Genomic DNA, 26,237 nt, shown 5'->3' with positions numbered 1-26,237 from the left:
AGGTGGAGGAGGAGGAGGAGGAGGAGCTGCGGCTGCTGCCGCCGCCGCCGCCGGCGGAGGTTTCAGTACCTCGGAGAACGGCTGCGAGCGCGCCGGGCGGGCGGGAGCCGCCGCAGCTGGCTGGGACCGCAGCCGCTGCCGCCGCCGCCCTCCGCTCACCTGCCCCGTTCCTCTCCTGCCCCGCCCCTCCCCGCGCTCGCGCCGCGCTGCGCCAGGCACAGGCGGCCCCGGAGAGCGTTGGGAACCGTCGCCTCAGAGCGAGCGGCCACGCCAGGCGCGTCGCCCCGGTTACCCCCGGCGCCGAGGGAGTTCGGTCCCCCTGCAGCGGCCCCGGGGGTACGGCGACGGCACAGGCTCGGTGACCGGGACGGGCGGGAGGGCTGAGGGGGTCCGTCACCTCGGGGACGGGACAGGTGGTCAGCCCGGGACGGCCGGGCTGGCTGAGGGTGTCGCTTGTTGCCGTCGCTCGGTCCTCACGGAGCGGCGGCCGGGGCGGCGCGGGGCGGGTGGGTGGCGAGGAAAGTGAGGGTCTCCCACCCCGCCGTGGGGCGGCCGCGCACCCTCCTGGCCGGGAGCCCAAGGGGGAGAGGAGGATCAAGGGCAGCAGCGGCTGCCGGCACTTGCTGGGGTGGGCAGATAACTAGGTAGCAGGAGTCGCGGCAGCGGCTGCGGGAGGAGAGCGGTGGCGGGGAGAGGGAATCCGCTCCTCCGAAGCCCTGGAGGCAAAGGTACCCCTGACTGAAAGGGTTTTGAGGGGAAGAGGAAACTGAATGTAGCCGAATTTTTGTAGTTTTGTTAAAATAATCAAGTACCGAAGGCAAATCTTAGGCAGAAGAGATAGAGAGATGGAGCCTCCTGTTTTGGATGCCGGCTTGAATATTTTATTTACTTTTCGGTTTTAACCACTGCTAAATGTGGATTTTGTGAGAGAACCCGATGGCGGTTGTTCCATTGTTCCTTGTTTGAACGTAAATCTTAGTTTTGCTGCTTGTGGAATTTTTTGTTATTTTTTTAAAAGGATCTTTCCAGGTAGCTTTTACGTCGTGACAAAATGAAGCCTTTGTATTTTTCAGTCAATTACACCTAATATTGACATTCTGTTTGGTACAAGGGACTAAAGTGCTGCCTCACTCAGAGGACCATTAAAGACTTTTTCTTTTGCTACATGTAGCTGAATGTGTTACGACACATCCTTTCTCCCCCCCCAAATCTTCCGAAAGATTTTTCCAAAATGAAGAAATTTAATTTTCGCAAAGTTTTGGATGGTTTAACTGCCTCATCCCCTGGTGGAAGCAGTGGTGGTGGCAGTGGTGGTGGAAGTGGGGCTGGTGGTGGCTCTGTGCACCCAGGAGGGACTGCAGGAGCTGCAGGGACTCCCAGAGATGAGATCCAGGAGACGCTCACTTCAGATTATTTTCAAATTTGTAAGGTAAGGGCTGTAATTTTTTTTACTATGAAAATAATAAAAGCTACGTTGTGTGTGGGGGCAGTAATATGATACCAATAAGCCTTTTACTTGAGAACTGCAGTGGTTGTATAAGGACTTTGGAATGAAAAGACAGAGATCTTGTTGATGCTTTTTTCTTCCTGCTCTGCAGAGTTGGGGTGGTCAGTAAATTCATAAAAATCTCGATTTCAGCATTCAGGGCCAAATCCGAAGTTCATGCTTGGACCCCAAACTAGTAACAAGATTGTGGGCAGGAAAGCAAATCAATTGGTGCTAGTACAGATAACATTTAGAAGTCATTAGAAATTCAAAATTGTAGACATCTACTTCCCCTCCTCACTCTTCTCATCCTCTCTTCCTTCCCTTTTTTAAGAAAAAGGCACAAGCTAGAAGGAAAAGACAGTGTAGTGATTACTGAACCTAGCACTTCAATTATTTGTGAGGGATTGGATGTAGATTCAGGGTGTTTTTTAGCATTAGTACTGAACATTATGATTATATGACAATAAACTTTGTGGGACAGCATAAATACCAAAAGTTGCCAAATTTGTTTGCATTGGTTTTTCTGTGTTGGTTAGGTCCTTAAGTGGGAATTTTCTTTGAGTAGAAAGCGTAAGATATCCGTGTGTGTTTTATGTTTTGTATCCGTTTTCTGCAACGGAGCTTTCAGTGGTGTTCTTAAATGCACAAGTAAAATCAGTACAAACTATTTGGTACTTCTGACCAACCATGGAATACGAAAATGATACTTTTGTAATGAAGACCAAAAACGAAAGGAGGTATTATATTAAGATCCTCTGCTGTTATCTTTAACTTTGACATTAATTCTGTTGGCTTTACTAGAAGTTTTGTTTGTTTATTTGTTTTGCTTAGAAACTTTAAAACCAGAATTTTATTTAGTGCAATTTATGTTATTAAGAGTAAATGAACTTCACCTATTAAGTATACTTTCCTTTTATTAACCAGATACCAATTGATTTGAAATTTAGGTTATGGCCAACTCCAGCACATTCTCGTTTCTTTTTGTGTTTTGGGAAGAAGGAAGAAATATAAACAAACAAGACAAGCCTATAAGACAGTTTGTGTGGAGATCTGGTCCTTGTGAAACACACAGCTTTCCTGATCTCAGATATCATGATTCTAATTCTTTATGGTTTTCAGCTACAGCTAGTGTCAAAACTCTTATAGGGTTCAGAGGAAGAAGCATGAGCCCCCATGACTTAGAGTCAGAGACCTTTGGAATAGGTTCTACATAATTCTAATTTCTGGAGGTTTTCTAGTTCTTTGCCATCCTGAACCAAAATAGGTTCAGGCCTTTTGAGTCAAATTATTCTGTAGTTTGACAGAGTGTCAGTGATCAGTGCATTAGAATCATACCTGTTTCCCAGGGTTGAATTTGACTCCTTTTGCTTACGTACACAGTAGTTTAGCATTTTGTGAAAGCCCGGGTATGCAGAACAGCGATTTCCCATTTTTGTCACTTCAGTAAAAAGATAATGCAAACAATCAAAATACATTAAAATATCATTAGAAGGTCTGACATTCTGAGACTCCTAAGTAAGGCTAAAACTCAACATGTTTCTTCATGTTTAAATCATTTGATAGGGCCAAAGATCTGTATTTAGTATGATATATTTTTATTTTGTACTGTATATTTGCAAAAATAGGCAACATAAGATGAAAATAAATTACTTTTCTGCCTAATCTCCACTATTTCCCTTCTTTGACTTGATACTGCTTGAAGATAGTTGGTGTTATGTTCTGATAGATCTGCTTGGAAATATATCTGGTAGATCTGCTTGGTGTATACGAATATGTCATTTTGAGAAGATTTCAGTTGGCAATATTTGCCCGTCTTAGCTCTCATGTTAAAATGTTTTCAACAAAGTAAATATTTGTATACGAAGGCTTTTGGTTGCTTGCAGCAGCACTTGCTTATGAACGCGTGGTACTGCAGAAGTCTACTCTATAGTATACAAAATACCAGCTTCCTTTTTTCAAGATACAAAAGTATGCTAAAAGCAAACTTCCAAAATATTCGGTGATTATGTGCCCATAAAATACTGCAGTTTTATTCAACAGGCTGTACTTAATCAACTATATTACAGTTTAGTAACATTACAAGCATGTTTGAGTGAACCAACAAAACCCCACAGGCCCCAATCCTGCGTTATGTACTATGCAAGTGTACGGAAGCCAGTGGGACTTGACGCAGGCACAGCTTTCATCCTGCATGCTTCAGGGTGCAGGATCTGAGCCATAATTTGTGCCTCAATGAATCGGAGTTAAATTAAAAATACAGCAGGACACACATAATGCAAGCTTTGTCTTCCCTGAGCTTTTGTTGTGTAGAGCTTCTGGTATTTTCATGTTAAGTTACATAAGTTATATAGGCTGCATATTTAAGGATCCGTGATCTGTGATCCTGCTGCACACAGAACTGAGTAAAGCTAATGGCAGTTTTGGTTTGTTATGATCTACAGGATCAAGGCAGATGGGCTCACAGTCTAAGTAGCACCCCAAACTGTTTTTCCTTTCTTTGCTGATTATAAAATCTTCATTTAGATATGAAGCATAAAAGCTGACTCATACTTAAGAATTAAAGGGCCTTACCCAGCAGTTTTTATTTAAATAAATTGCCTTTCTGAAGTTTGTGGGAGGTCCGCTTGACTAAAAACACAGATCCAATCCTCTACCAGAACATTGTTTTTATTGGTAATACAACTGATTTCATTAGTAACACATCTGAAAGCTCTCTCTCCATTTTGTGACGTTTTTAGGATGCTTATTACCACATTGTCTTTTTGAGATATAGATTAGAACTTAATAGAAGTAAATTGAATATTTCATTTTACACTGAGATGTTCACAATGAGTTACTTTTGGCATTTATATTTAAATCGTTAATGTAGTCTTCTTTATTGAAAGGCTAAAAATGAAATATTCTTGAAACTATTACATATTAAATAGCTACAGCCTTTTTTAAGCATGATAAATTTATATGTTGGTAGCTGTACTAATGAATCAGTGGCACCCTTTTCAAAGTATTCATGTAATGTGAAATTTTGTCAGAACTGCATTTTGTGACAACAGGAACCTGAGGTATAGTTTATGTTATATCTAGAGCTGCTCTTGGAATTTGGGTATCCAAGTGGAAATCATGAAAATATCGATTATAGTTCACATTAATTGAATTGAATGTTAGCAGCATCATGCCAAAAACTAGGCACGATCCAGTAGAATATGTTAGTAAAGTCTATACTAATTTTAACGGGGATAGACATAGTTTCCTTGCTTTGCTCCTTTATATTTTCCCTCTGTATATATGTGTTTTTTCTGGCAAGGATTTTTTAGGCTCGCCTATGTTTGTCTATAGCATATAGAAACTAAAATAGAGCACTGGGGAGAGATGTCCTGTTAACATAGGAAGTGAGAAGACCACAGTTAGGATGTTGTAAATCATTTGAGTAGGACTTTGAGCAGAAAAAACATAAAAAGAGAAACCAGTGATTTTATTACTTGTGCAGAAGTAATTTTTGATTATTAGGGGAAGACACAGTTGGGAAAAACTGAATAAGAATGAAGATATATATTTTTTGAACATACAGTGCATATTCTTCATGAAAATAAGTCTCACGTAGGAAGCTACTTCAGCTTTTCTTGAAGAACAATCATAGGGTTGAATTTGTAGAGCATGATGTTAATAACTTTATGCAGAAAATGTTTGAAATCAAGACCTCAGTTTAAGAGCATAGTAACAGTTGCACTTTACTAGACACGCTATTAATCTAGTCCAGTATGTTTCTTTAGCTGTAGGCAGCAACTGGCTACCCTAGAAAAGGTTCAAGAACTGTTGAATTAATCTTCTTCTCACAGAATTATTCTGCAAATGCTGATGGTTATGGACTGCCTTTAAACCCCAAAGGATGAGATTTGTGTTCTCTCCAAAACTGGTCTTCAGTGTTATTACTGGGTAGTCTTGCTATCTAATAAACATCCCTTTGAATCTTGCTGTATTATTCATATTGATAGTATAGTCATAGTTTCAGTATGCACATTACCTAATCTTTATACAAAACCCATGGAGGCCAGAATAGTTTTAGGTTTTTGTTGAAACTGGTATGGAAGCCTGTGGCTGGTTACAATTGTGTCTTCCTAATAATCCTACTTATCTTTGACAAAAACAGACCCTCAAGATGCATCCAATCAGCAGGTAATTTAAATAATTCTCTGGATTTCCTGTAAGGTGGTCTTAAATTTTAATTCCCAGAGTTTATAGGTTTTGATACTTTATTTTGTCAACTCTGACTTTTGTCCCTCTGACAGCAGTCAAGTAGGTACTTTAACTGCAAATGCAACATGAAACTACAGTTCAATGATAATAGAGAGAAGATGAGTTTTGGAACAGCAGTAGCACATAGTTCTTTTTTTGGTTATGAAGAATAATAATAAAAAAAATCTTTGTTATAAACTGTCCATAGTGTTCTAGTCAGCTTGAGCTGTTTGGTTAATCTGTGTTGTTTCCTTAGTAAGGTCATTCAGGGGAAAAAAACCCATGTGTGTGAAGTGCTACATTTCAGAGAAAATCCATTTTAAAATAAATATTAACCCTTGCTTGTAAGTGCTCAGAGTTCATTCAGTACTTAAATGGTGAATAAGATAATGTTGGGAAGGATTTTTCCTATATACCAAAGTTTGGATCTAATGTTAGGTGCAAAACCCTATTCTGTTTAAAACTACAGAGTCATAAATGACACTTCTGTTGTGTGATGAGCATAATGTACGTTTCTTTTTAAAATGTTTGTATTAATTAGAAGTAGGACTTATCAGTGGCATAGCACATTAAAAGCTTCTTTTTTAAGAACTTTGAACATTTTAAGCTACCTATAGTAGCATAACTGGACTCTCTTGTTTTGTTTTTTGTAAATACCTATCTTTTTGCATCACTGTGTTTGATTATTAATCAAATATTAATCCTAAATGCATTAATGCAGACCCTTCATGGTGAACACATGCAATTATAGCTTCAAAACCATTTTAAGACTTTTAAGGTTGCAAAACAAAGCACTCAAGTTCAAAATTCCTTAAATTAAGTTTGCTAGTGCATACAACCTTTAATTACATGATCCCATATTTCTGCTATAGGTCTAATTTAGTAAAACGAATAGTGTTTGCTCAATGGAAAGCATTTCAATATTTCTTTGCATACTTAGAGCATACCTGAATATTAAGTTCCCCATGGACTTTCGGAACAGAAGTGCTCACCACTGTAGTTTTGAAAGCTTTATAAACATTAATGAATTGACCTTCATAATATTTCTGTGAGATGGAGATATTATTCCTGCTGTATAGTTGAGGAACCAAGGCACAGAAAATCCCAAATGCCAGATTGTTTAGTCTCTACTGTTTTGAATTTCCATCTTGACCTGCTTTAAATCTGATTTTTTGGGGCATATTTAAGTTTTTTATACCACTTATGTCTTCCCATTATGCCTTCCATTGTTTTCACATTCTGTTGCAAGTATTCCACACATCTACAGAGTAGTCTTTAGGCTAGTTATTCATACTGTCAATTTATATGTCCACCTTAGATAGTCAGAACGGCTCTGCATTTCCTTCCTGTCTCGGATAACTACAGATGGAATTCTGGCTCCACATTGGACCTGTGAATTGTACCTAAGATGGATGAATAGTATCAACCTCCATTATCTCAAATTGGTCAATCACAAAATGGAAACATAATTAGCAGCCACATGTGAAAAGCTTAATTCATGGCCCTTGGCTTGATCGTTTATAAAACTAAGTGATAAGAGCATTGATGGAATTTCTTTTCTGCAATTTTGCATCTGAATTGTACCTTGCACCTTCCTATTTTGTACCAAATAGACAAGTTTGCCAGACAACAGCTCTTTAATTGTTTACTTTTGGTTTGTCCATAGGACAGACTGGACTGTAGTATTCATGGAGTGAGGCAAAAGTTCTATGACAGAAAAAGATAATTTCATTAATCCCTACCAGAGGGGAACAAATTCATGTTGCATAAATTATCTTAATTCATGTATGTTCTGATTTTTCTGCTTTTTATGGCTGACCTTGCATTTTTAGCAATATAAGAATCATAGAATATCCTGAGTTGGAAGGGACCCACAAGGATCACTGAGCTCAACTCGTGATTCCACACAGGGCAACCTAAAAGTTAAACTATTTACTGTAATTTTGTGTGCCATTTCAAGTGGGGGTTTTTTGTGTTTGTTTTGTTTTTTAATCCAAGGGTTCATTAATTTTGATCACGTGGAGTCCTTGGATAAAGAATTGAAATTCAGGATATATTTTTTTTTCCTCACAAGAAAGAGAATGTCCCTCCTCACTGAAAGTATATATTAAGGATAGCTTAATATTCTCTCTGTTCAGAGATCAGACCATCATAACAGAACTCCAGTCTTCCTTCCTTGAGCTGATGATGGGACTGGAAAATCCCTGGATATCCTGGAAATGGTGAAAAAAACATGGAACACACTGAGGAACGCAGTGTCTTCACATTTACATAGCACACGCCTGACCCCTACAATCTGGTGTGGTGTCGTGGTTTAAACCCAGTTGGCAACTAAGCACCACACAGCCACTCACTTCGCTCACTTACCCCCCCCTCCCCCCCCACCGTGGGATGAGGGACACAATCAGAAACAAATGTAAAACCCATGGGTTGAGGTAAAGACAGTTTAATAGGACAGCAGAGGAAGAGAATATAATAATAATAATGATAAAAGAATGTACAAAACAAGTGATGCACAATGCAATTGCTCATGACCTGCTGACCGATGCCCAGCCTGTCCCTGAGCAGCGATCGCTGCTCCCCAGCCAACTCCCCCCAGTTTATATACTGAGCGTGATGTCGTATGGTATGGAACAGCCCTTTGGTCAGTTTGGGTCAGCTGTCCTGGCTGTGCCCCTCCCAGTTTCTTGTGCACCTGGCAGAGCATGGGAAGCTGAAAAGTCCTTGACTAGTATAAGCACTACTTAGCAACAACTAAAACATCAGTGTGTTATCACATTATTCTCATCCTAAATCCAAAACACAGCACTATATTAGCTACTAGGAAGAAAATTAACTCTGTCCCAGCTGAAACCAGGACATGTGGTGATGCTATCTCTCATCCTGTGAGAACTGTACTGAGTTTATACCTGGGATACGGCTTTTCTCACAAAGTTAATTCCCATCCCCAAGTTTTCTCTTCTTGTCTCTCCTTTATTTTGTGTTCCATAATTTTTATCCTCTTAACTGTTACTCCCTGCTAGTGGGAACTGGACGCACTAGAGATGCTGTACCTCACCTGTGGGCCACCAGTTAGTTAATGAGAAATTTTCTCACTATTGTAGTGGGAAAAGCAATTTTGAATCTCTTCTGGGAGGATGGAGGAAATTCAGCCTGGTTAGCCTATATCTCAGGGAGTGTTCCAATCATAGAGCTGTGGTGTAAAACTTCGGTTGTATAAGCAACATTTTTTTCTACTTATTTCTGAAAGAAAAAGATTTATACTTCATTTTTTAAAGAAATTACTTAGAGGTTCATGGATAAAAATATGAAGTAGTGGGAGATTTTTTTTTTCCAAGTAGAAATACATATACTATGTAAAACATGCAGCTGTCCTCAGCAGAGGTGAACTAAATCTAAGACAGACCCCTTGGCAGACAGACCCCTAAGACATTCTCACTTGGTTAGTTTAGATGAATCTCCATTCATATCTGACTCTTATTCTGAGACATCTGATACTCCCTGGTGTATGGTATATGCCCAAATCCCTTTTTGAAGTGTGCATGAACATGCTGTGAAAATTTAGTATTAGTACGTTCACTTTATAAACAGAGAAAAGGTAGCAGTAGAGAAGTGATTTAATATACCCTAAGCTACACAAATGTACTGGTCTATTGGCTATTCTAAGAAAAAGTGTTTATAGAAGCCGCTTATAGGGATATATTAATTTGTCACAATGTATGTTGGAATCATTATAGGGGAAAGTTAAAAGACTGTATGATTAGAAGTATAAGTAATGTGCATCTGTAGAGAGGAGAGAAAGCAATATTGTTAGGTACAGATGGCTGGTAAATATGCTCAAATGATAATAAGATGTTATCTTTGTGCAGTGCTGTGGCCATTCCTAACAGATCACCAGCAAAGACTATGAATAGTAAAAAATACTAGAGACAATCTGTCGCCTGTAGCTAGGGTCAAAGTCTGATGAGGTGCACTTTTTATGGTTCCTTTGAAGTTAAGTTGTATATGGTACTGAAAAAAAAATGACCCTTAATATTTAAGGCTTTGAGTTCATGAATGCATATACTCAAAAGTAGCCTTACTCAATTCAGTGGTATGTGTGCAGATACAGGTGTATATGGTAGCATGTCTTTTTGCAGAATTTGAATCCGATCAATTAAAAATAATTGCTTAGATTTCATTAAAAAATCTGCTATGTAAGAATGCTGTGAGGTCAAACACTCAGAAGTCATGTCCCTTATTCAGCTAGTATTCAGTTACATGTATATATGTGACAATCTAGCCTTTATCCCATCTTTTTATTTTCTTGAAGTATCTGCTTATATTTTGTTCCTGTCCTCCATCACATTTGGTTTGAACAGTACACAACATATGGGAAGGATGGATGCTATTCTGTGTGTGTTCTTTGCAAGAGTTCCTGTGAGAAAATCTCTGCATTATCCATTGGACATCACAAAAAGTCATATTAAATAAATTATGAATGCTCATCTCGGCTATGTTCATCCCATTCCATCTATTGTATCCTTTAAGGATAGATATGTGCTTTCAGTTACGCCTGTCCAGCATCAGTTGTATTACAGATACATTGCATCATAGCTGTGGATAAAAGTTAATTGTAGTGGGTCCAAAGAGCCCTAGTTTATTCATTGTTTCTCCCTACATGTATTTCTAAATGCTCACTGAATGAGACAAAAGCAGGAAAACTGGCATGTGGTTATGTAAACAGAGATCTGATTCTTATGATCTTTGGATATAGTGTCTTCATTTGTGCCTGTGAGCTATGCGCTTGGTAGCATTATGGGCAATGCCGGGGGGAGAGTCATGTGCAGGATCTGCTGGATTTCGCTGTTAGAGGGCAAAAAGCTGCCACAAAATACCGCCATTTCATTTGGTATATACCTTCACCATATGTGAGATGAGATGCTGGCCGATAACTCTAGATTAAATTCTCAATTCAGCATCAGAAAAAAAGTCCTCAAATTGCATACAATACGCATACAGAAAGAAGGTAGGAGAAGATGAATTATGAATTAGTAATAAATAGTAGACAATGTTGTAAATGCTAGTAATGAAGTCTGGTAATAGCGTTTGTATACAGGAATGCCAAATTATGTTGCCAAATAAGATTTCCTCAGGAATACACCAATAATACAGATTATCTATATATCAAAGTAGGGTTTTAACACTGTGTTTCTACAGCTTTTAAAAAAAACCAAACCCTCCAAGAACTCTTTTGTAGCAAAATAATGGAATTTTCTTGCAAATTTTTCTTAATTCCCCGTTATGACTGACTTTTAAAAATTAAAATATCCTGAAAGCAGCAAACAAAACATCTACTTCAGAACAGTAACCACAATTAGCCATAACAGAACAAGACATAATCAGCCTAAAGTAGCAAAGTTCCAGAAAATCAAAAAATAGGAAGACATGCAAAATTAATTAGTTATTGCTATGTTGGTCTGGTGTAACTTTAATAAAAACAGATTATTATATTTTTTATTTCTCATTAAAGTTATGAAATTATGTTATTTTCTGCATCCATAGTCATAGTGAAGACAAAAATACTGTCCTTTCAGGGCTGTCAGATATGTTGAATGATTTTACAATTCTTGTAAATACCCATAAAACAGATCTCCATCAGACATGATATTCTGAACCAAACTATTTGAAGTTCTAGAGTAATATGGTTAAATGATGCAAAACCAACAACAAAATCAATATGAACTACTGTTTTAATTCTTTGACTATAATGATTCCCCATTTGGACAGAAATCTTGCTTAAGTAGGTAGGCCAAATGGAGCTTTGAAATCAGTGGTTTAGGGTTGGCTTTTAATTATTTTACATTAAAGCCAAGGCCAAATATAGTTTTAATAAAACCTGTGACATTTTTCTATAGGTTGATGCCCTATTTCTTCTTGCCAGTTTAAATGGCAAGAGTGGGAAGTCCATTATAGCATATTCACTGAACAACGGATGCAATAATTTCATTGCATTCTCCATTTCCTCCCTTTATGTATATTTGTCTTTTTATTTTTTCTTTTGAGTTCTTTTAGAAAGAATGGGAAGGGAAGAGGTGAAATCATTTTGCATACAATGTCTTCTCTTGAACTTAGGATTTCTCCAAAGGGGATAATACCTACCTTGGGATGATTGCATTCATGTATTACCCTGTAACTTACTTTATTGACTTATTATGCTGTAACTCAGTGCTGTAGTAGATATGGCAAGATGGTGTCAAGTGGTTGCTTGGCCACAGCAACACTGATTTAAATAGATCAAACAAGTAAGATTAAAATCCAACCGCTCTGCTTTGAGCAGGGTTGGACTAGACAGTCTGCAGAGTTCCTTTCCAACCTCACCTGTGCTGTGAACTAGGAAGGATGCAGTTTGGGGATCAATGTCATTTTATTTATTTGTGGATTTTTCTGTCTGAATGATATTAATTTTGTATTTTTGATAGACTACAGTATAATTCAAAGAACAAGCATGAGGAGAATGCTTTTTGAAATTCAGAAGGCCTTATTTTTCCCCTGTGGTTCACTTAACTTGGCTATTTGTATCAATATGAATCATATGCGAATAGGACCATCCTTATTTGATAGTCTTTAACATCCAGTTTGTAGAACTGAAAATGACAGTGCAAAAACACATCTCTGAAATTTCTGCAGAGATTTTTGTCATGAAAGAAGGAACTTTAGTGAGGACTGCAAGATTTCTTCATTTTAGTTATTTTTTAAACTAATTGTCTGGAAGATGCCTTTGGATGTACTTTCTTTTTCAGGGCCAAGTGATATGAAGAAATTGAAAAATCATGTAATGTGTGGTAGAACTAGCATGTTTCAAAAACAGTCATATGGGCTGCATACAAACTTTTTAAAAATAGTAGAGTGAAAGCAATACATATTAAAAATATAGAATTGATACTGATTTTTGCAACCTTATGGTTTAATTTTTTGCAGTACGTTAAGCTGCTTTCAAAGGAAAAAAGGTTTCATAAGTCCATAGTACAAAAATGTATAATATACAAGTCAATTCATTTCAAATACTCTAATATATCTCTGATTTTTTCATATAAATATAACAGTGTATAAAATTTCTGAAACTAAACTGTTAAAATTTCAGGTTGTGTTTGAAGTCTACTTTATATCCAGGACAGATATTTTCTCAAAATTCTACCATAGCTTATTTAAGTGACCTTTTATAACAAAGTAAGTTTTGTAATTTAAAAACTAAAAGACAAAACAAATTTGCCTATTGCTGAAAGTATTATTCTTCTGTGCCAAAAGTTGTCTGTGTAAATCTTATGAAACTTTTTTACTAATCTGATTGTTTCCTGTGCATATCTTTTCTTCCTGACCCTGTATTCCTTATTTCAGTAACACTTATATTTTTCCCTTGTGTACCCGCATATTCCATGTTATTTCTCTAATGTGTTTTTTTCCACCAATACCGATCTCCTTTTTCTCCCTCTCTCAGATGCGCTGCTGCTGGTGAAGATAATAAGCTCATAAAAAATACCCTGCTGAGACAAACCAATGGTCCATATCGTCCAGCAGTCAGTCTCTGACAGTGGAAATAGAATATGTCATTTAGGGAGAGTAATAAGTTAGATCACTTTCTTCAGTCCATTCCCTTTCTAATCTCCCATCATCCACCATCACTGGATTGGAGATGTTAGAGAGTTTATCCTTAGCCAGTCCTTTTAGAATCCATTTATCAATAATGTCCATGAATTTGTCTAATGCCTTTTTGAACCTGCTGATACTGTCAGCCTTCACAATCTCCTATGGTGCCAAGTTTCAGAAGTTCATTACCTGTTGTGTAAAGAAGTATTTTCTTTTTTTCTGTTTTAAAGTAATCTTTCATTTGTTTTCAATGGCTCTGTGGTTTTGCTGAATAACAGTTCCATGTTTAGCTTACTCACTCTCTTGATGATGCAAATCTCAGTCATATCCCCCCACAGACTTCTCTCCAAACTGAAGTTGCAGCACTTTTAGTCTTTCCTGATAAGGCTTGTGTCCATCACTTTGGACATTAGTTGCCTTCCCTATATCAGCTCTGACTTGACTACTTCTTTAAATATGGAGACTAGAGCTGTATGCAGTACTCAAGTAATGGGCTCACAGAGGTTTTATATAGTAGCAAAATGATGCCCTCTGTGTTATTCTTTATGCTCTTCCTGATGATGTCCAACATTACATGTTTTTTTGGGTTGCTGCTGCACATTAAACCAAAGACTTCAGAGGAATGCCAACCATGCCCACAAAATCACCTGTTATTGGAAGGCTTCTGGAAAAGTTACATGTATTCATATCCCCTTTATTGACATGCATGCTGACAGCTTCATAGAATTAGAGAAAACTAGTCAGACAGGATTTCCCATTGTAGAAACTCTGCTGGCTTCTGCAGATGATCTTTATCCGTGTGCTCAGTTAGTCTTTATTTCACCATCTTGCCAGGGACAGCAATCAGCCTTCCCAGTCTATAGCTGCAGAGTCCCTTTTGTAGATGGCTTTTTCCATATGACTGTTTCTAGCTTTACACAGAGCAAAAGAACTATCTATGGGTGTCTTGATCTAAGGGGAAAAAAAAAAGGTAGTTTTTAGAATATCCTGTGAACATGCTCAGAAGCCCTGGCTCCTAATGGAGGGTAAGAGCTAAATGGAATCCATGGCTTGGGTTTGAAATTTTGGAAAGTTTTATCTAAGCTGGGATTTTTACAAAAAATATTCCTTTGAAAAATGAAAATGTAACTAATTAAAAATGTATCCCTCCTGTATTGTTTCCTTAGGTTGGAAGCCTAGTGATACCTTGTCCTCTTTCCATCTTTCCTAAGCAGGGAGCAGTCTTACCAATCAGAGATTCCAGGCCCAGAAGCCTATAAATGACGGATGTCATGGTCTTATAGCAATATAATGCATGGCAGCTCATCTTTATAAGCACCCATTTTCACCACTACAACCTTGGTGAAAGCTGTAATCATTGACATTTTTAAATTTCCTACATAGCTGAGTAAGAGGCTATATAGGTTTCAGTCCACACTTGATCCTTTATTCTGTAAACCAATCAATTACTTGCTTCAACGAGACTTTTGCATGTGGCATGTTGGTTGCCATTTGAAAGTAGATTCTACATCCTGAGTCACACACTTAGACTACATAGTTCGATTTTAACAAATAGACATCTTCTCAAAAATTATTTACCTAAGCAAATGTTACACAAAACAGGGTATCTGTAAAATATTAGTAGAAAAGTTACAAATTTTAAGTTTATGCAAATTAGCAGGAACACTTTTGACTATAACCCATATTACTTAATTGATACATTTTAAAATTGAGTTTAGTCCTGTATTTTCTGGAGCTATTTAGAGAATATAAAAATCACTTTGAAAAAATGGTGTCTTTGAAGTATAGTATAAACTACCATAGAACAAAAGTTAAGAAAAACTCTTATACTGAAAAATCACATTGTACACCATGTGAACAATTATACTGGATATTGCATATTATTACTAGTGCGATTTTCTTTTTTCAGCTAATGAAATATATCGTGGCATCTTAGACAGAAAGAGATTGTTATTATGTTCTGTACAGCATATTAAAATGTTCATTGGTAGAATACTAGCAAGCCCAAATAATCAATTTCCTATATTCATTTAGGTAAATTGGTTGTGTAAAGATTACTTTAATGATATATACATACAATTCACCATAGGAATATTTGCTTTAAATGATTTAAAAGAGAATTTAAAAGAGAATAACAAAGCTGAACAAAGATTTATGCTGAAATTGTAGCTGCATTTGTAATTGTTCTGTTTCAAAGAAATTATTTCACATATTGCACATAAACTGTATGTCCTAGGGAGCACAGACTGCCTCTAGAGACAGCATGCCAGAAAAGGAGATATAAAAGAAAGCCTCATAATGTGGAGAAAAGCAGTCCTGGCTCCATCTGCTGTCTGCTTTTCTCTCTCTCTCTCTCTCTTTTTTTTTTTTTTTGGTACCTTCTTTCTTAGGGCATTTGGGATAGGTAGGTCCTATATTTCTTTGAACACAGGCTGTTTTAGGATACTTTTTTTCTGCTTTTGCCTGCTATTGAGATAGTTTAATTTTGGAAAAAAGATCTACTTTGTTTTGCGTTTTCTGCTCACCATTGATAGTTTTGGTCTACATTGTTCCTACTAGACACAACTCAGATTAAGTAGGAACATACTTTTTTTTGTCACCCTAGGATCAAGTTAATTTTGTGGCCTTCCCCTCTTCTTCGTCTGTATTAGTAAATGCTGTAAGGAAGCCCAGGCACAGTTCTAGAATCATTACTCATTCTTACACGTATGCTCACACTAGCTTTATCAATGCGTAATTGAAAAATCTACTTCAAGTGGTAGCTTTTCATGTTGATTTTTCTCACAGTCCTTGGATATAGAAGGGATGTTGGACCAAAGCTGCGGAGAAGAGTCTGAGAGTCTGAAGTGTTACATCTTGTCCCTGTTCTTCTGTTGAATAGGCTTGATCTTCAGAATAACTTCTGAGGCTGCTCTAATTTGTGCCAAAATCTCAATCTTAAAACCATCTTTTTCTGCCTTAACTGTGTACAGTATAGCTTGGCTCTTCTTCCAGACTGGTTTTGTCCTTTATTTAGAGTCCTAATAAATATAAATATTTTACTTGAAAATTGTCATTTATTTGGATGTTCAGTAGACTTCAACAATATTTTTTTTTAATTCTACAAATGGCAGAATTTTGCATTCACAAGAACTTCCTGATTGGAATTAGTGTAAATAGTCAGATTTGGAAAATGGCTGCAAAATAGAAATAACACTTTTGAGTCAGTCTTAGAGTTCAAGAATTTTTACTGAACTATGATCCTGAAAAGATATACATTACTGTGCCTCTAAAACATAGTTCTGTCTCAATAACAGGACCCAATTAAAATTTCCAAATGAAAAGTCTGACTGTAGATTGCAGAAATACCGAAAATACAAAGCAGATGGTAAATACATAGGCAAGAATGCAAATAAGTCTTTAAAAATATTGATCTTTGCATTCTTAGATCTAGAAAATAGTCCTGAAAGCTCCAGGCATAGCTAAACATCAGAAAAATTTACTGTGACTGGAATTGCTAGAAATTCAAACTTAATTTTTAGAAATGGTCTCTATAATAAATAATAAAAAACATAATTTGTGAAATATATGTTTTTTTTCAGATGAGGAAGAACATATATTCACAAGAATACAGAAATCTTAAATATAATAGAAAATTAGTAATGCGGTTAGACCAAACATTCAACATACTAGAAAATACTACAATTCATAATTCCTGATGTTTTTGTGACATGAGAGGTAAAAACATTTTTATAGTATGTAAGTCTAGTTCCAGCTTAGATGTCAGAATAAAAAAAATTATATTTGAGTAATCCTACCACTTGAGAAGATGAGAAGGGTAAAACAAAACAAAACAAAACAAAACCCACCACAACAAAAAAACCCCCCAAACCAAAAAACAAAACAAAACCACAAAGCAAACCAAACCAGAAACAGAGTTGTGGAGATTTTTGATAAATGTCTACATTAACATAAAAAGTGAGTTACTTTTCTACAGCTTACTGAAGTAGCATATGTTTCTGGGTTTTTGCAGTCTAGAAACTAAGAATTAGACATTCTTTTAAAAGACATCCCTTATCAGGAATAATGAAGATATGAGATGAGTAAGAGTTCTTTTAAGGAAGTGGTTATTTGCTGAAAAATATACATTTGGTTGTTCCCAAACTAGTTGTGAATATCAGTTCAAGTGTTTCCAGCTGTAATGGAAGAGTTGGAGTGATAACAGCTGTATAAATCATCAGCTGCCTTTTACTCAACAGGTCTGCAATTAAGGAATCCCTTTTGTTGAAGTTGTTCCATAGGGACTGCTGAATGCTTCAGCAGACACAGTTCATGAATAAGATGATTTCAAGGAAGAAAAAAAAAATCTTAAAAAGTTACATTTCATTCAGTTCAAAGTAATTCCTCTCCAGTCCCAACCATATACTAAAAAAAAAGTCAATCCTAGCGTTCAATATTATATCATATTAAATATTATAAAACATTATACTAAAAAAAGATATTATTTGTTACCCAATTTTAGGTAAGCAGTCACACACAAAATGAGTTACAGTTCATTTTTATGTGTATTTGTATAGTCTAGTCTAGTTATTTTCAATTTTTTTCTTATGTTAGTGTTCTTCCTCATTGGATTCTTCCTCATACGAATCAGGCAGGTCATATTGGTCATCACATCCAGGTTAAGATAACTTAAAATATTTGAGGCAGTCTTCAAACTCAAGGATGAGTTGCATCATGCTCAGTTCATTTATTCCCCAAGGTATCTCTGCAAAAATTAGAATTAAAAGCATAGTATTATAGATAAAGATTAAGAAAAGGTGAGTGGTTCAGTTCCTCATTTTGAGACCATCTTCTCTGGCGTCTTTGTTTTTTAAATTGATATTAAGGATTTTTACCTTGTAGACTCAATTCCGTTTATTGGTTTATTGGATCTCTTCCCCTGGACATGTTCCATTTCTTTCTGCTGAAGCTGTTCTGTTGAGGCTGAGGTTATTTGTGACTGTTTTAAAAGCATATTATGTGTCTTTTTTTCAATTTACAGTTCAGCTGCCTTGCATATTGAGGTTATTTTTCAGTATACCATATAAGCAGTGTATACCAGTTGTGTATTGGCATATACTTTGCAATCTACTTTGTTACAACAAAACAATTTAAAATATTACTGAGTAAAGAGCATATCTAGAAATTGACATGAGTGAAATTCACCTCTGTATTCAAAATACTGTATCTTTTAAAATACATTTCTTGAAATGTATTACAAATACTACTACATATGGCAAAATACAGAGTCTCTTCCTATACGCATAACATAAAACATGCATACTGTTATCTGTGGTTACAGTTCAATCACTTTGCTCATTTGTTCTGTTTCAGACGGTTCGCCATGGTTTTCCTTATCTACCCACTGCCTTAGCTTTTGACCCAGTTCAGAAAATTCTGGCAATTGGGACAAGAACAGGAGCCATAAGAATGTATCCTTTCTCATTCAGAATTTACACCATTTCTATGTATTTGTAATACAGTGATGTGAATCATCTTCTACAAGCACTCAGGTAAGGCTACAGTTTATGTTGTTATGTTCTACTTCATTTTCCTTTCCTAGATGGACTGGAAAAGGATGTGCTGTTGAGGAATTACCATGAGGTCCTTAAGGTGTCTAAAGAAAAATTTTTGATTGAGTTTCTGGCATATGGTTTTGGCATATATTGGTTAATATAAAGCAGAATTAATTTTTGTTTTTCAGCTTGAAAAGTAGACACTTTTCAGTATGTAAAGGTAGACTACAAAGGGGTAATGAGCAAGTTGTGAATGTTGTGCTAGCAATAAATAAATTCATTGCTGCAATGCAGCTAGCCAGCTGTAGACATCTTCACTGTAGATATCTATGTATGAGATATTGTTTAGACTCTTCCAAGTGAATAGTGGGAAATAAGTAATTTTAGGGCAGAATTCATCTCTTCCTGGAGGGGAAGGTGAAACACTCTAAAAGTGCTTGTTTTTCTTCATTAATTATAAAGTTACCTCAGTGCCAGCACTTTATGTATTTTTTTTTAATACAGTAGGAATTTTAAGTTAGAAGTCTACACAGAATAAATTGAATATAAATGTAATGAAAATTTGAAAACTTTGGTTTTTTTAAAAAAATCTGAGAATATTTAAATGTGATGTATTTCAAAATGTTTCTGCATAATTTTCTTAGTTTGTCATTGTTCAAATACATATAAAGTAAGTGGTGAAAATACATGTAAAGTAAGGAAAAAAAAAAGAAGAAAGAATATTACAGGGAGGTTTAAAAGTTACCGGATATGGAAGTAATAAACCAATATTTTTTACAACCTTTTTGTAGCTAAATAAATTCTGGGTTTGAAGTAGGGGACAATACTGTATAAAATACCAATCTAATCTTTTTCTGGTTCTTTTGCTAGCATTGTTCCCAAGGTAACTATAAACCTAACGAACCCAAAGGCAGGTTACAAAGTAAAGAAAAATCTCCTCCTGGAGAACCAGTCTGTTCTTCATGTAACAGGACTAAAACGTTTTTTCCTCCCGTTTTGGATGCTCTTGTTCTGAACAGTTGCATTTGCATAAGCCTCATTTTCTGTCTGATCCAGAACTCTTCACAAGGCTCAACTAAACCTCTAGTTATGCAACAAACTTTGCTTTGATAGTTCTACTCTTAATATTTATCTATATGAACTAGATTGAATATATTCTATTCAATTACAAAGAGGAGAATCCCCTTTAATTTGTGCCCTTTTGGAAAAGTGCAAGTCTAGGAGTCATGCTTTCTTCTTTTGGGAGGTGTGCAAGGTTAGAAAGCTGGAGCTTTGTCTCTGGAAACTTCATTGATATCTTCTATGAGTAGGGGTATTGGGAATTTCATGGGTAATGTAGATGTAGGAAGAAGACCTTGACTCCTGAGCCCACCTCTTCTTTCCATTTCAGCAACCTGGCTTTTGTAGGAGCAATGCTGTTACTGGCTAGTCATCCTATACCTTTATAAATCCCTCCTTTGAGAAAAATGCAGGTACAGAGCCTGAATTAATACAGGTTCATGTAGAATTAAGTTAAACCTGCATGTCCCCTGACACAGGAATGGAACATGCAGTGGAAAATTAGCTATATCCCTAACTTTATATAAAACTCTCTATATATCTTCTATGGAAATGGATTATAAAGGGTGAGAGGAAGAAGGGAGAAGAATGTTTTTCAAAGCAGCCTTCCCTTTAATATCTCTTCTCCAGTTTTGATAGCAAACCCCTACCTCATTCTCAGAATTCACTACCAGTTCTACTACCTGAATCAAGCAAGAGCATCAAGATTACCAGGGAATTTGATTCTTTTTTAAGAGATGTCATCTCATACCATAAATGCTCCTCACCTTAGGCACACAGAGCCTGTTTTGCTTAATTGAGCACTGTGTTAATGGAAGCTGTGCTTTGAAGACAGAGGGGGCCATAAAAGGAATTACTTATTCATTTTAACTAAGGCTTCTCCACTTGGCTCTCAAAGGTTTACAGAACACATTACATAAAAAGCCTAGTTGTGGACTAATAGCTTTGCATTTGTACACAAGGCTGAACAGTAATCGGTGAAACAGGGCCTGGGACCACACAGAAAACACCACTCATTTAAGCCAGTCTTGCTGCAGCCATTTGTAATTGTTGAAATTGGGCAATAAAATTCAAGTCAAGAAGTAGCAGATTTAGTATTACATCTGAAAATACAACTCATAATGGAATTTTTCTAAGCAAATTGAAAAAAGTATAGATTTTAATGGCTCTGAGTCTTTCACAGTATCCTGTAAAAAGACTTTTTAACAGACCCGCACAATTTTATTCTGCCATGAATGTGTTAGGTAACAGAAAGAGAGAATTCGTGCCACATATGTTGTGTTTGGCTGGTGCTTCTAAACAGTACTGTGGATGGAGTGAAAGGACAGACTATTTGGCTACCATCAGAGAAATGCACCCAATTATTTATTTGTTTGTTTATTGGTAGCACCAAAGGGCCTAGTTTGGATCAGACTCTGTTGTGCTGGGCAACATAGCAAGAAGAATTTATGTTTAGCATTTGTGTAACAATGTAGAACAAGTTTTCCTGTGACCAGTGTAAGTCACATAATGGTATTGTTGCTTCCCTGACTTTCTGAAAGATTCACAAAGTGTTGGTATTTCTATTGGTCGCAAGTTAACAGGTCTCAAAAGACAAGGTGTTTCCAAAGAAAATGAAGCGTGTACCTCTGTGTTGCGAATTAATGTTTAACAGCACGCCTTCAGGTGATCATTTCAAATGATCCAGCAGCAGTACTGAAATTGACTATGCTAAATTGGCCTGAAATAGAGTATATTATTCATAAGTTGCCATTGGAGTACAGAGATAAATGAAAGTTCATTTTGGTATGACAGTCAATTTGTCTTCTCCTAGATTTCTTTTCAGGCTGCTTTAGATGCAACTGCTATAGCTTCTATAGCAATGGGAATTGCTGTTGCTATGCTCTACTGATCCTGGCAGTCTCTGTGGGATTCTCAAGGAACTTCAAACAACAATGTAGGTTTTACCTATGCTGATGAGTGGTGGGTACTAGATCCTCATAGGGACAGCTATGCTCCAGCCCACGGAATGAGAGTGCGCTGCAAATCATCAGTGAAAGAGTCTCTTCCTATTACCAACACAAGCTAACAAAATCTGCAGATAAAGGGCAAAAACCCCACTCTTGAAACAATTACTATGCCATCTGGTCATTCTTTTCCTTTGTCCTAAACACAACAAATTTTATTTCCCCTCTGAGGACTTTTTTCCTATTTGAAGCCTGTTCTCAGCTCCCATACCTTTGATCATGGCTCAGATCATTGCTTGATAGCACGCTACCTGGACTATCCTTGCTTCAGGCAAACAAACGCATTCAGATGAAGAGGGGCTATGAAACTGAATTCCTTTTCTTGTTGTCTCCATATCCTTCTTCTCTAGTTCCAGTCTGGAGAACCTTCTGACATTACACACAATAAAGTGAAGCATGCAGTCTCTGATTAGTATCAGAGGAGATTCTGTATCGCTATACAAGGGGGAGAGAAATTAAGAGACTTGGTCTGACTTAAGTCTCTTCCTCACTTCAGAGGAGAAAGAGGAGTCTGGGGGTTTGTTACATTCTCGATCTGAATAAATAGATTAAATTCAGTGTTGTTAGCAATGATTATTCCAGTATCAGATCTGAAGAAATGGCATGTTGCTCTCAGATTTCAGGATCCATATTTCTATATTGTCATTTATTCAGCTCACAAATGCTTGTTCAAATTCGCTATAGGTACTTTGTGGAGTCACTGAGTCCTTTCCTTTGGACTTCTCCCATCACATCAAAGATGTGCTTAGCCAGTACAGCCGCCTACTTCAAGCATACAGAATAGAGCATCTACATATTTTTGTATTGAGCTGCTGATTATTTGGTGGGCAGCTGCAGTAAGAAATTCTGAAAGGGACTGTTCCGTAGCTATTATAATCTTTGTTTATTAAGAAATGAGAGAAAGTTTGTCTTAAATCCAGTGCAAAGAAAACAACTTACTGGATCCAGAATGGCCTCCACACCACTGAAAGCTTATCCATCATCAAACAGGCTTAAATTAGTAATATGTCTTTGGACATGTTTTAGTGTTGTATATTGTTGTCATTAATACATATTCTGTAGACTTATGGGCTTCATGTTGTCATGGATGCAGGTTATGGGGTAAGCAAATCTTCATTTTCACTGTTTGTTGCTTGAGCAAAAAAGTAAGCTATCCACAACACATGCAAGACCTTTCTAATAGATGTAACAGCTTGCTGTATTCCAATGTTATCAGACAATATAGTAGCCATTTGATATCTAAGCAAACAAAATTATTCTGACTCACTAGCACGTGAGAGTGGAAGTGTTTCTTTCCCCTCACCTTTCGCTTAGCTGCACGGTCCTGACACTTTCCTTCCTCTGACTCTGGTGCTCAACAGATATTTCTGTAAGCAATCCAATTCACTAACCTGGCAAAATACTAGTTCTTTTTTGCTGTGTTACTTTTTTGCCAGATTAGCGAAGTGAATTATCTGGTGCTTACCTCTGGTGCTAGTCAGAATGATGCATAAGGAAGCTGGAAGGAGGGCATAGTTGGGACTGGACAGAGAGGGAGACAGGGGAGAAATAGAAATTTTGGAAGTAAGGAGCAGGTTATTAGCTTGACTTGTCTTACTATGTGAAATTGCATCACAGAAATCCAGCTATGGCAGAATGCAGTTGTCTATGAACTTTGCTGCAAAATGTAGAAATAACCTTTCAATTTTGAGTGGTATGGAAGGTAATCTATCTTTTGCTTACATTTAAAAAATCTTCATGTAAAGCCATTTGCAAATCACAAAAAATTCAACAGGCTCTGCTCAAGAGAGATTCTGCTTTAGGATCATATTTGGAGTCATTTTTATGGCCTGTTTTATGTGTTTCTTCCAATGCTTTGATAGCACGGGTGATTTTTGAATGTCAAATACAGTACAGCAGTACTTATTTGAATAGGTACATTTTGTGAAGAACAAAACATGGCTTCAAGATGGCCAAGAAGGCCAATAGCATCCTGGCGTGTATCAGAAATAGCATGGCCAGCAGGGCTAGGGAAGTGATCGTGCCCCTGTACTCGGCACTAGTGAGGCCACACCTCGAATACTGTGTTCAGTTTTGGGCCCCTCACTACAAGAGAGACATTGAGGTGCTGGAGCATTTCCAAAGAAGGGCAATGAAGCTGGTGAAGGGTCTGGAGAACGAGTCTTATGAGGAGTGGCTGAGGGAACTGAGGTTGTTTAGCCTGGCGAAAAGGAGGCTTAGGGGAGACCTTATCGCTCTCTACAGCTACCTGAAAGGAGGTTGTAGCGAGGTGGGTGTCGGTCTCTTCTCCCAAGTAACAAGCCATAGGACAAGAGGAAATGGCCTCAAGTTGTGTCAGGGGAGGTTTAGATTGGATCTTAGGAAAAATTTCTTCCCCGAAAGAGTTGTCAAGCATTGGAACAGGCTGCCCAGGGAAGTGAGTCACCATCCCTGGGGGTATTCAGAAGGCATGTAGACATGGCACTTAGGAACATGGTTTAGTGGTGGACTCGGTAGTGCTAGGTTAATGGCTGGACTCGATGATTTTAAGGGTCTTTTCCAACCTAAATGATTCTATGCTTCTAAGATTATCTCAGTTCTTTCTATGAAACAGCCAATAATCGTATATTTGATTCCAGGGTTACTATCCGAAGTAAAGGGGAAGGTGAAATCTAAACCTAAGATGGCTCTATTGAACAGCATGGATTCTCAGCAGCTGATGTACACAGAGAGACTATATTACCAGGAGCTAAAACTGAGGCTGTTTGTGCACTCTAGAAAAAAATCAGGCAAAGAAAACAAATAGCACTAATTAAATCATCGCCTGCAGAGTTCAGAGGAGGCATGGAATTTTACAGTAGTTAAAGGAAGTGTGGTAAAGAACGTTTGACATCAGGTTGGATGTACTTGTAAAGAAAAGAAGAGAATATAACTTGAGGATTTGGTCTGTGAGAAGGATGGCATAACACCTAAATATAAAGTGTGACAGATTTACTCTCCCTGGAACTGCTGTCTCCTAATCTAAACAAGGTTTCAGTAGATCTTTATCCTTAAAATAAGCCAACTGTATTCCATGCTGTTTACTCTATGTGATTTATTGGGCAGATGGAATGGGGGAAGCACAGACAAGATCATAAAACCAAAGTTCTGTTGTTTGACTTGGAAGAATCATTGATGCATTTCATCTTTATCTCATTGTGGAATATATTTGGGATTTTTCCAGAGCACTTGAGTGATTCAGGAACACAAACCTCATTTAGAGTCAGTACTCCTAACATAAGTTCTTTTAAAAATCCCCTTGGGAATCAACACATGCATATATTTCTATGCATAGATAGCTAAACAGGGTATTACAAAAATGAATTTATTGTCAATCTACAAGAATAAAAAATTATTATAAAAGATACAAAAATAGTCAAATTTACCTGTATGATTAAATCTGACAGAACCAGAGTTTGAGGAATTTTAAATCTATAGTGAGATTACTATGCATCTGGTTATGTGTGCAGTCATATATGTATACATGTTAGGTCTCTGCACATATGCATAAATTTGGGTCCGCTCGTCTCCCAAGCCTCTTTCATGCTTTTTAAGTAAGCAGGTTAAATATGTTACACTTAAATGTACTGAGCTTCCTTCACTTTCAATTGGCGTTTACCCAGGAGGTAAAATGGAATCTGACATCTGGAAACAAATCTACTAAGAAAAAATAGATTTTCATATATTTGGAGAAGCACATAAAAATGGCATACGGGTGGATGGATCTGGCAGCATTTTAATTGGAGATGATGACTGTATTTATGATCTGAAAAAATCTTTTTTCTGATCTGAAAAAAAATCTTTTTTCACTGTCTGAAAAAATGCTTTCTGGATGTTTGTTGCAAGAATTTTATTGAGTTTAATAAAAAAACCAACTTACTGTGGTATTGAAATGATGACTAGTGGTGATAGTTGACCATTTCAAGGAAGTGATGTGTCTTAATTAGACTTTGTGTGAGCTTTAGAGCTTTCTCTACCTTTTTTGTTCAAAACTTTATCAACAGAAGTGTTGTCATGCATAGGAAGTAATGCACATCAATTTGCCCTCCTTTCCAGCCTGCTAATTATCTTTTTCAGACAAATATCCATGACCTAAATTTGCCAAACATCATTAAAACACAGAAATTTGTAGTCATACTATGCGCTTATTTATTTTGACTCTCTTCTTCTTTTGCTTTTATCTGGCAAATACTCTTGGTGGGAGAGAGAATTGATATTTCTTCAAATAACTTAGGAAAACTAGTATCTAGCAAAAAGGCAAACCCAAAGTACATA

General features: G+C 37.0%; 1 protein-coding gene across 2 annotated transcripts in view; it reads left to right on the top strand.

The window, feature by feature from the left end:
- Nucleotides 1-1,231: 1,231 nt before the first annotated feature.
- STXBP5L (syntaxin binding protein 5L) overlaps nucleotides 1,232-26,237 on the top strand; it is a 209,973-nt gene continuing 184,967 nt past the window's right edge. For both annotated transcript variants that reach the window (XM_075512032.1, XM_075512023.1), the window contains exons 1-2: nucleotides 1,232-1,429; nucleotides 18,698-18,795. In XM_075512032.1, coding sequence (XP_075368147.1) covers nucleotides 1,232-1,429; nucleotides 18,698-18,795 — 296 coding nt within the window. The remainder of the gene's footprint in view (nucleotides 1,430-18,697; nucleotides 18,796-26,237) is intronic.

The sequence above is a fragment of the Mycteria americana genome, chromosome 1, assembly GCF_035582795.1.
Source record: "Mycteria americana isolate JAX WOST 10 ecotype Jacksonville Zoo and Gardens chromosome 1, USCA_MyAme_1.0, whole genome shotgun sequence".
Lineage (NCBI taxonomy): Eukaryota > Metazoa > Chordata > Aves > Ciconiiformes > Ciconiidae > Mycteria > Mycteria americana.
The sequence above is the reverse complement of the archived record's forward strand: the minus strand, read 5'-3'. Positions and strand labels throughout refer to the sequence as shown.